Raw genomic sequence first — 11492 nt, forward strand, 5'->3', positions numbered from 1 at the left:
CAAAAACCAGGAGATGCTGAAGCTGCGATGACCAGCATCATTTTCTTAAGAGAACATTCAAGGATTTGTCATGATGGCTGGGCTTTCACTGGGTGTTAATTCTACAAACAGCACCTTCAGTTGAAACTGTCAATTAAAGTTCTTAAGATTTAGGAAGTGGTGGAGCTTGGAAAGTTATGAGATTACAAAATTCCTGAAAGTCCATTAGAAAAACCACAGCATGAAAAAAAAAATATGTCAGGCCACAAAGAAGGCTTCAGAGGTCCCTGCCGGCCCAGGGACAGATACCTGTAGTGTCCAGCATCACAGTGAACATGATCTGCTTTCAAAGGCAGAGGCTTTAAGGGGAGGGTGGGGTGCGAATGCTGGTGGCAAAGCCTCTCCCCATCCCCACCTCAGTTTTAGGTAGGGCTTTTAATTTAACCCAAGGACATCTCTCAACTTGGAGAATAATTCAGTCCTCAACAGCACCTCAAATCTGCTATGGCTTTGCAGCACAGCAGCAAGAATGTTTAATATATAATAGATAAAAATTTCATTCAAAAAATTAAAATAAAATATTCTTGCAATCCCCCCAACACCAGTTCCTATTCTAACGTTAACCTATCACTTGTGCTGTTAATACTTGACCGTGTACTTAATTGGAAACCTATATCCAAAAGACTGAAACTGAATCTTCACCCAAAAATGAAAACAAAATAAAATGAATAACTTGAGGTTTATGGCATATAGTTTAGGTAAACTCACATACCAGGAGAAAGGGGAAGAGGAAACGGAGGTGTGGGAAGCAAAGCTGAGTGACAGAACACATTCAGTCCAGGCAGATGTCTATACAAAGTGGAGTGGAACATCAGGAAAACCTCCATATGGATTCATGTGCACACGTCTGGAGGCACCAGATCCCTCCATGGCAGATCCAAGAACAGGGAGCTAAGGGAGGAGGCCATTCCTGTCATTCCAGTTTTAGAAGCTCCACATTGAAGACGAGAGTGGCATGTGGTGGGATGATGCCTGAGTACCCAGTGGCACCATAGGCATAATCTGGAGATACAGTCAGTTTGGCTCTCTGACCCACACTCATCTGGGCAACCCCTTCTTCCCAGCCTCGGATCACCTCTTGCTTGCCCAGCATAAACTTAAAGGGCTTGTTTCTGTCCTGGGAGGAATCAAATTTCTTTCCATCTTCAAGCATCCCGATGTAGTGCACCACGCAGGTCTGGCTGCGCTTCGGGAAGGTGCGCCGGTCTCCTGGGGAGATGGTTTCCACGTGCACTCCCATGGCGGCGGCCGACGCTGAGCGGGCAGGCAGTGCGACTGGCGGCGTGGACCGACAGCGACCTGGTGGCGGTTCCACGGCTCTGCCTAGTCCCTCGGCGCGTCGCCTGCCCATACTGTATTTTTAAAGTCTACAAATTGTATATTAGTGCCTTCTGGGCAAGTGTCTTGAATGAGTCACTTAAAAATCTCTAAACAGATATTTTTTCACTGTACTGGAAGTGTTACCATTTCTTTGTTAACATTGTGTTTAGTCTCCCATTATCTGTGGCGGCTACGTTCCAAGATCCCCAGTGGGTGCCTGAAACCACAGAACCACAGATAGTACAGAACCCTATATATACTATATATTTTCCTGTACATACATACCTATGATAAAATTTAATTTATAAATTAGGCACAACGAGACTAAAAACAATGACTAATAATAAAATAGAACAGTTATAACAATATAAAAGCATCATTACTCTTGCACTTTGAGGCCATTATGAAGTAAAATAAGGGGTACATATTAAACACAAGCTCTTAGGTACCTTACAATTGATCTGATAACCAAGACAGCTACTAAGTGACTAACAGACAGGAAGGGTATACAGTGTGGAGATGGTGGACAATGGGATAATTCATGTCTCAGTCAGGTGAGAGTGGAACGGGATGGCTTGAGATTTCTTCACACTACTCAGAATAGTGTGCAATTTAAAACTTATGAATCGTTTATTTCTGAAGTTTTCAATTTAATATTTGCAGACCACTATTGACCATGGGTAACTGAAACTGCAGAAAGCAAAACTGTGGATAAGGGATACTATTGTATATACCTGGAGTTTGATTTAAAGGTCTAAAACAGATCTCTAAAACTTTTGCTCAAATGAATTAACTGATGTCCATCTAAATAGTATACTACGATTAGTGTAGCCACTGTTGTCAGGTTTCTGCCTAGAGAGACATTTTAAAGAAAAAAGGAAGGATGTATACATTTTAGAGTTGTCCAGTACTTTGCATATAAACTCACAGTTACATTTTTCTTTCTGTGTGTTCTATTATGTTCTATGTTCATGTTAACTTAAAAAGAAATATGCTTTGAGTCTGGTTTACAAAGACTGATACAGATTCAGTAGTCTAAACTTAATGATTTACATACAGCTTTTTTAGTGACAGAAAACACTAGGTAAGTTAAGAAAGTTTAAGAGAAGCTGCTATTGTTCTTGAAAGCATGTACATTTAACTCTTTCTATGTGAAAAGAATGTTTTCTCATTCTTTGTTGCTGTAGGTGTTATGTGTATATACCTTTTATTTTTGTAATTTTTAAAGAACAGTGGAATTATAAATTTCTTATCAACGTGTCTTTAGGTTAAATACATTTAGTGTAGCCTCTGCTTGCCATTAGGGCTAAGAACCTAACTACATTTGAAATAGAACCATAGTCGACTTACATTGCAAAAATTTTTGATTAGAAATCTTCTGATAATACTTCACACATTTCATAGCCATCTATGTGCTAATATTTCCAACAAATTATCAGATGCTATTTCTACATAACCCTTTTCTCAACAAATGATCTGTCATGTTCATAATGGCCTCAATTTTTGGTGGCAGTTTTAATTTTATCTAGCAAAAAATTGAAAGCTCATAAGGAAACTAATTACATACTTTCACAGTTAATAATATGGTTTCTAGTTTTAAGACTTGTAATGTGCAAATTTATCTAGTTAAATTTTCTAAGAGTCAAGGCTGCTGTTTCTTCTTTTAAAATCATTTACAAACCCTTTTTGAAGGAAAGTAGAAATTTTCATACTGTGGTCTTACAAGGATTGAGTGTTGATTTTACACTGCAGTTATTGATTATTTTGTAAGCATAAACTCATGTACATCACATTTCCATTACACACACAATGTCTCGTTAAGTTTCCCTCTTTGAAGAATTAACTGCTCTCCAAAATGTAATCAGAAGGAAGGCATATCAACTGGGAATTTATTTGGGTTATTTACCAATAACGCCAATAGTACTTATTATCTGAAACCTTGGGATTTTGAACAATATGATTCTTAAGTTATGTTGTTTTTCTGACCAAAAATTCAAGATGTGGAGAGTTATTTTATCTGTATCTAGGGTTATCTTAGCAAAGACACAATTATTAATAATTAAATTGACTAATAGTACAAAACTGATATCATTTCATGTGATTTTGTTAACTAATAAATACTTTAAAACCAATATTAAAATGTAGTACTTCAACATTTTTTTCGTTTTATACTATCCTTTGACAACTTGAAGAAGAATTTAAGATAGGAAAATAATAAAAGTAGGAAGGAAGAAGAAAAAGCAGTTTAGTGAGCAAGAGATTGAAATATTAGAAATGTTACACACAGGGAAACTAAAAGAACAATCTAAGAAAAAAGCCATTGAGGAAAATGAAAAAAATAAGGAGATTGAAACAAAGTTGAGGTTTACTAAAGTCTTTAGGTGAGAATCCAATTTTGTCTTAAATTACAGAGATCTGAATATTCCTACATTTATTTTCTGAGCATATAAGGACTCTGCCATTCATGTGTCCACCTGTAGATGCACAAGGATTTCTGTGTTGACTCCAGGAAGGTCTAAGAACATCTTGTCAACTTGTTATTTTGCTTTTCAAATCTAATCTGAAAATATACTTTTCATTATTCAATTTCCTTAATTGCTTTCTCTCATAGTTGGTTTGGTGAATTATGACTTACGTATATCCACCATGTAGTGGCATTCCACTTACTTACATCATTTATATGATTATACCTTATATTATTTATTTTCTCATTTTATTTCATAAGGCTCTTGAGGTAGAGCTTATCAAAAGTATATTTCCAAAACTCACAGATATTATTCTTTAATGTTAAAGTATCGTTTCCATTAACTTTAACGGTCCTTCAGAGAAACTGACTTTTGAATATACAAAACTATTTTATCATTTTGATTGAAATAGTTTTAATTCGAGTACTTTGTCACCTTCAATGTACTGAATGCTTGCATGATTGGGCTCAACTGCACACACTCAGTGGATCTATCATAGAGAAAATTGTGGGTTTAGTTTTATCATCCACCCCTCATTACTACTGGTTGACTTTCAAATTTTAGACTCTGAGAAGGATAGTATTACTCAATGACTAGTACATTGATTCAGAAATGAACTTGTTAGTCCTAAAATTTAAGAGACAAGTACTATGCCCTTTAAACATAAGAGTTTTTAAGTACAGATTGAAATCTCACATGACTTAAACTGTCATTATTATTGTAAATTGTGTACATAATGACAAATTTGGTGCTATGAAATTAAACATTTGTACAAGTAATAAAAGCAATTGAAGTTTGACCTCTGGATTGTGGAGGAAGAATGAAAGATATTTTTTTCTCTGTGTTTGAATGATTAATCTGTTTAAAAGAAACAAAAAGAAATGCAGTTTATTAACTGATTTTGAAGAGATAATTTCTTTGAGAATTTTTGTTTCCCTCATAAAAAGCAAATTGCCCTGTAAGTGACTATCCTATATCTGGTTCAAAGTGCTAGACAAGGTGTCCCTCTCTTCTCTCTGTCACTATTCCATTGAAGGTGGTATTGAAACCATAGGTGTATTAGTTCATTTTCACACTGCTGATAAAGACATACTGAAACTGGGAACAAAAAGAGGTTTAATTGGACTTACAGTTCCACATGGCTGGGAAAGCCTCAGAATTATCCTGGGAGGTGAAAGGCACTTCTTACATGGTGGCAGCAAGAGAAAAGTGAGGAAGAAGCAAAAGCAGAAACCCCTGAAAAGCCCTTCAGATCTCATGAGACTTATTCAATATCACGAGAATAGCACAGGAAAGAGCAGGCCACATGATTCAATTACCTCCCCCTGGGTCCCTCCAATAACACATGGGAATTCTCGGAGATGCAATTCAAACTGAGATTTTGGTAGGGATGCAGCCAAACCATATCATTCCACCCCTGGCCCCTCCAAATCTCATGTCCTCAAACCAATCATGCCTTCCCAACAGTCCCCCAAAGTCTTATTTCAGCATTAACCCAAAAGTCCACAGTCCAAATTCTCATCTGATACAAGGCAAGTCCCTTCTGCATATGAGCCTGTAAAATCAAGAGCAAGCTAGTTACTTCCTAGATACAATGGGAGTACAGGTATTGGGTAAATACAGCCATTCCAAATGGGAGAAATAGGCCAAAACCAAGGGATTACAGGGCCCATGCAAGTCCAAAATCCAGCAGGGTAGTCAAATATTAAAGCTCCAAAATAATCTCATTTGACTCCAGGTCTCACATCTAGGTCATGATGATGCCAAAGGTGGGTTTCCATGGTCTTGGGCAGCTCTGCCCCTGTGGCTTTGCAGGGTACAACCTCCCTCCCAGCTACTATTCTGGAGTCTGGAGGACAGTGGTCTTCTTCTCAGAGATCCACTAGGCAGTGCCCCAGTAGGGATTCTGTGTGGGGGCTCTGACCCCATATTTCCCTTCTGCACTGCCCTAGTAGAGGTTTCCTATGAGGGCACCACCCCTGCAAAAAACGTGCCTGGGCATCCAGGCATTTCCCTACATCTTCTGAAATCTAGGCAGAGGTTCCCAAACCTCAATTATTGACTTCTGTGCACCCTCAAGCTCAACACCATGTGGAAGCTGCCAAGGGTTGGGGGTTCCACCCCCTGAAGCCATGGCCTGAGCTGTACCTTGGCATATTTCAGCCATGACTGGAGTGGCTGGGACAGAGAGCATCAAATCCCTAGGCTGCAAATAGCATGGGACCCTGGGCCTGGACCACAAAACTATTTTTTTCCTCCTGAGCCTCTAGGTCTGTGATGATAGGGGCTGCCAAGTAGGTCTCTGACATGGCCTAGAGACACTTTACCTAGGGTCCTGGGGATTAACATTAGGCTTCTTGCTTCGTATGCCAATTTCCGCAGCAGGCTTCAATTTCTCCTCTGGAAATGGGTTTTTCTTTTCTATAGCATTATCAGGCTGCAAATTTTCCAGACTTTTACACTCTTCTTCCCTTATGAAACTGAAAGCCTTTACCAGCACCCAAGTCACCCCTTGAATGCTTTGCATTTTAGAAATTTCTTCTGCCAGATACCCTAAATCATCTTTCTCAAGTCCAAAGTTCCACAAATATCTAGGGCAGGGGCAAAATGCCACCAGTCTTTTGGTAAAACATAACAAGAGTCACCTTTACTCCATTTCCCAAAAAGTTCATCATATCCATTTACGACCACCTCAGCCTGGACTTTATTGTCCATATCACTATCAGCGTTTTGGGCAAAGCTATTCAAGTCTCCAGAAAGTTCCAAACTGTCTCACATTTTCCTGTCTTCTTTTGAGCCCTCCAAACTAGTCCAACCTCTGCCTGTTACCCTGTTACAAAGTCACTTCCAAATTTTTAGGTATCTTTTTAGCAATGCTCCACTCTACTGGTACCAATTTACTGTATTAGTTCATTTTCATGTTGCTGATAAATACATACCTGAAAGTTGGAACAAAAAGAGGTTTAATTTGACTTATGGTTACACAAGGCTGGGAAGGCCTCAGAATTATGGTGGGTGGTGAAAGGCACTTCTTACATGGCAGTGTCAAGAGAAAAATGAGGAAGAAGCAAAAGTGGAAGCGCCTGATAAGCCCATCAAATCTCAAGAGACTTATCCACTATCATGAGAATAGCATGGGAAAGACGGGACCCCATGATTCAATTACCTCCCCTGGATCTGTCACACAACACGTGGGAATTCTGGGAGGTACAATTCAAGTTGAGATTTTAGTGGGAACACAACCAAACCATATCAATAGGAAATGTAACAACTGACATTTTTGATTTTATTCATACAAATTCAAAAGATACTCAGTGACCAAAAATCCTTGCTCTTAAAGAGTTTGCATTTTGGTAGAGAATGATGGACAATAAAAACAATGAATTAGTAAATTAACTCATGTGTTAAATTGTATTATGGGGTGAGTAAGAGAGATGGGGATGTCAGAGTGGTCACGTCTCATTGAGAAGCTGATATTTGAGAAGAGACAAATGAAGGACAGAAATTGAGCTTGCAAATATCTGAAGGAGGAATATTTTAGGCAGAGGAAACAGCTAGTGCTGAGGTCCTGAGGCAGAAGTATGCCTTGTGGGTCTGAGGAACTAGAGGAGGCCAATGCAGCATGAGCAAAAGTAAGAGTCATAGAAGATAAGTTCAGATAATAGGAGCTTTGGTTTTTGTTTTGAGTGAGAAATGACATGTGACTTATATTTTTAAAAGATCCCTTTGGATGCTACTTTGAGAATAAATTGAAGGGAAACAAAGATGAAGGGGAGAAGAGCACTTGGGAAGCTACTGCAATAATCCAGGTGAGAGATGGTGGTAGCATGGACCAAGATAATTGGTTAGAGGGTGGATGAAGTGAGGAGTGTTAAAAAAGAGAGGAGTAAAGGATGACTCCAAGATTTTTGGCCTGAGCAACTGATATGGTTTGGCTGTGCCACTATCCAAATCTCATCTTGAATTTTAACTTCCACAATTCCCATATGTTGTGGGAGGTACCCAGTGGGAGGAAATTGAATCACGGGGGTGGGTCTTTTCCATGCTATTCTTACAATAGAGAATATATCTCACAAGATCTGATGGTTTTAAAAAGGGGAGTTTAACCACACAAGCTTTCTTCTTTTGTCTGCCATCATGTGAGAAATGCCTTTCATCTTCCACCATGATTGTGAGGCCTCCCCAGCCACATGGAACTGCAAGCCCAATAAACCTCTTTTTTTTTTTTTTTTTTTTTTTTGTAAATTTTCCAGTCTTGCATATGTCTTTATCAGCAGTGTGAAAATGGACTAATACAGTAAATTGGCACCAGGAGTATCTGCAGCTTTTCCAGGTGCACAATGCACCTGGAAAGATACCTGAAAATTTAGAAGCGACTTTGGAACTGGGTAAGAGGCAGAGGTCAGAACAGTTTGGAGGGCTCAAAAGAAGACAGAAAAATGTTGGAAAGTTTGTAACTTCCTAGAGACTTATTGAATAGCTTTAACAAAAATGCTGATAGTGACATGAACATTAAGGCCCAGGCTTAGGTCGTCTCAGATGGAGATGAGGAACTTGTTGGGAACTGGAACAAAGGTGACTCTTGTTATATTTTAGCAAAAAGACATTTTGCTCCTGCTCTAGACATCTGTGGAACTTTGAACTGAGAGAGATGATTTAGGGTATCTGGCAGAAGAAATTTCTAAGCAGCAAAGTGTTCAAGAAGTGACTTGGGTGTTCTTAAAGGCATTAGTTTTATAAGGTAAGCAGAGCATAAAAGTTTGGAAAATTTGCAGCCTGACAATGTGATAGAAAAGAAAATCCCATTTTCTGACGAGAAATTCAAGCCAACTGCAGAAATTTGCACAAGTAACGAGGAGTCTAATGTTAATCACCAAGACTATGGAGATAATGTCTCCAGGAAATGTCAGAGGTCTTCACAGCAGCCCCTCCCATCACAGGCCCAGAGGCCTAGAAGGAAAAAGTGGTTTGCAGGCTGGGCCCAGGGTCCCCGTGTTGTGTGCTGCCTAGGGACTTGGTGCCCTGTGTCCCAGCCACTTCAGCCATGGCTGAAAGGGGCCAATGTAGAGGGTGGACCCTGGCTTCAGAGGATGCAAGCCTCAAGCCTTGGCAGCTTCCACATGGTGTTCAGCCTGTGAGTGCACAGAAGTCAAGAATGGGGGTTTGGGAATTTCTGCCTAGATTTCAGAAGATGTAGGGAAACTCCTGGATGTCCAGGCAGAAGTTTGCTGCAGGGGTGGGGCCCTCATGGAGAACCTCTGCTTGGGCAGCATGGAAGGGAAATGTGGGGCTGGAGCCTCCACACAGAGTCCCTACTGGGGCACTGCCTAGTGGAGCTGTGAGAAGAAGGCCACCATACCCCAGACCCCAGGATGGTACAGCTGCTGACAGCTTGCATTGTGCACCTGGAAAAGCTGCAGATACTCAATGCCAGCCCTTGAAAGGAGCTGGGAGGGAGGCTGTACCATGCAAAGCCACAGGGGCAGAGCTACTTAATACCATGGGAACCCACCTTTTGCATCAGTGTGACCTGGATGTGATACCTGGAGCCAAAAAAGTTCATTTGGGAAATTTAAGATTTGACTGCCCCACTGGATTTCAGATTTGCATGGGGCTTGTAGCCCCTTTGTTGTGGCCAATTTCTCCCATTTGGAACGGCCATATTTCCCCAATTCCTGTACCCCCATTTTATCTAGGAAGTAACTAACTTGCTTTTGATTTTACAGGCTCATAGGCAGAAGGGACTTGCTTTATCTTGGATGAGAGACTTTGACTGTGACTTTAAAGTTAATGCTGAAGTGAGTTAAGACTTTGGGGGACTATTGGGAAGGCATGATTGGTTTTGAAATGTGAGGACATGATATTTGGAGGGGCCAGGGGTGGAATGATATGGTTTGGCTGTGTCCCCACCCAAATCTTATCTTGAATTGTAGTTCCCACAATTCCCACATGTTGTGGGAGGGACTCAGTGGGAGGCAATTGAATCATGGGAGCATGTTTTTCCTACGCTATTCTCATGAGAGTAATATGTCTCATGAGATCTGATGATTTTAGAAAGGGGAGTTTCCTTGCACAAGGTTTCTTCTCTTGTGTGCCATCATGTGAGACAGGCATGATTGTGAGGCCTTCCTAGCCACATGGAACTGTAAGTACAATGAACCTCTTTTTTTTTGTAAATTTCCTAGTCTTGGGTATGTCTATATCAGCAGGGTGAAAACAAACTAATAGAGCAACCGACAGGATGGAGTTGTCATTGCTGAGATGGGAAAGTCTGTGGAAGGCACGGGTTTAGGAGAATGATTAGGAGTTCAGTTTTGGAACCATTAAATTAGAAATGTCTATTATTCATCTAATTGGCAATGTCAAGAAGGAAACTGAGTTGAAAGAAATTGGGGCTCAGAGGAGTGATTTGTTTTTGAAGTATAAGTTGGAAGTCATCAGCATATGGATATATTTAAAACCAAGTGAAGGAATGAAATTACCAAGAGGGTAATTATAAACTGAGAAAAAACTCAGTCCAAGAACGGAGCTTCTGGACACTCCAGTGCTAAGCTATGAGACATTTTTTGGGTAACTAAAGAGCTACAGAGGAGTGTTGACCAATAAGACAGAGTTTAGGAAGATGTAGCCTGAAATGTAAGTGACTTTTCCAGCAGCACTCTGGTGAGGATCCCAATTTAAACACTACATGATAGAAAGAGGCAGACAAGAGGAGGTCTGATTACTGCCTTTTGGGATTGCAGTTGCTATTTGCAAGCCTATATTTTAAATGAGTTAATGTTTGTAAAGTATTTAGAAAAATGCCTGACATATGCTTCCTTAATGTTTGTTACATAGGTACATACATTAAATAGTCATTAGTACTCTTGCCCTCCCCCCCCCTTTTTTTTTGAGACAGAGTCTCACTCTGTCTCCCAGGCTGGAGTGCAGTGGCGTGGTCTCCGCTCACTGCAAGCTCCACCTCCCGGGTCCACACCATTCTCCTGCCTCAGCCTCCTGAGTAGCTGGGACTACAGGCGCCCTCCACCATGCCTAGCTATTTTTTTTTTTTGTATTTGTAGTAGAGACAAGGTTTCACCGTGTTAGCAAGGATGGTCTCGATCTCCTGACCTCATGATCCGCCAGCCTGGGCCTCCCAAAGTGCTGGGATTACAGGTGTGAACCACCATGCCCGGCCTCTTGCCCCTTTTAATTCTTCCCCAACACCTCCATAAAAAATGGCTTAGGCTCTGCCTTTTGTCCTTAGGTTAAGATATCAGATAATAATTCTTTAAATATATATATTTTTAATAGGAAGGGAATCTTACTTTCCTAGTAATAAATTTTTGCAGCAAAGAGACTTTCTAAGCAAGTGCTTTGATAAGCCATCTGCACAGGGAGTCAAAGCTTGAAGAAACATAGATGGTTACTATTTACTTTCTGTGTAATTAGTAAACGATTATTTTGTAGAAGAGGGTAAGTAAGTTTAGGAAACACAATTGTGGATGTTTCTTGGAAGCTCTGTGTAGGAAAAGGAAAAGAAATTAAGTGGCAAGGTTGGAAGAAGAATTTAGTAGGAAAGAATGAGAAATAGAAATATCTATTAGGGAATTTTATTAAGTTTTTACTGTGTTATATATGACAAAATGTTTTCGCTCCAATATTCTCATAAAATAGTAAAATAGCTAT

General features: G+C 40.0%; 1 protein-coding gene across 2 annotated transcripts; it reads right to left on the reverse strand.

Moving 5' to 3' along the window:
* Window positions 1-810: 810 nt before the first annotated feature.
* On the reverse strand, window positions 811-1390 carry LOC129462835 (peptidyl-prolyl cis-trans isomerase FKBP1A). 2 transcript variants are annotated; one of them, XM_055243274.2, is made up of 2 exons: window positions 1198-1358; window positions 811-1084 (listed from the first exon to the last, which is right to left on the reverse strand). In XM_055243274.2, exons 1-2 carry the CDS (start codon window positions 1277-1279, stop codon window positions 873-875), a joined length of 294 nt encoding a protein of 97 aa, XP_055099249.2. In that variant the 5' UTR covers window positions 1280-1358; the 3' UTR covers window positions 811-872. The 2 variants fall into 2 exon arrangements, with proteins under 2 accessions (XP_055099249.2, XP_055099244.2); XM_055243269.2 differs by having other exon boundaries at window positions 826-1390.
* Window positions 1391-11492: the final 10102 nt, after the last annotated feature.

Source organism: Symphalangus syndactylus, chromosome 2 (genome assembly GCF_028878055.3).
Source record: "Symphalangus syndactylus isolate Jambi chromosome 2, NHGRI_mSymSyn1-v2.1_pri, whole genome shotgun sequence".
Classification (NCBI taxonomy): Eukaryota; Metazoa; Chordata; class Mammalia; order Primates; family Hylobatidae; genus Symphalangus; species Symphalangus syndactylus.

Excerpts from the sequence above, each read along its gene's own strand:
- LOC129462835 (XM_055243269.2), bottom strand. The coding sequence starts at position 1,390 with ATGGGCAGGCGACGCGCCGAGGGACTAGGCAGAGCCGTGGAACCGCCA.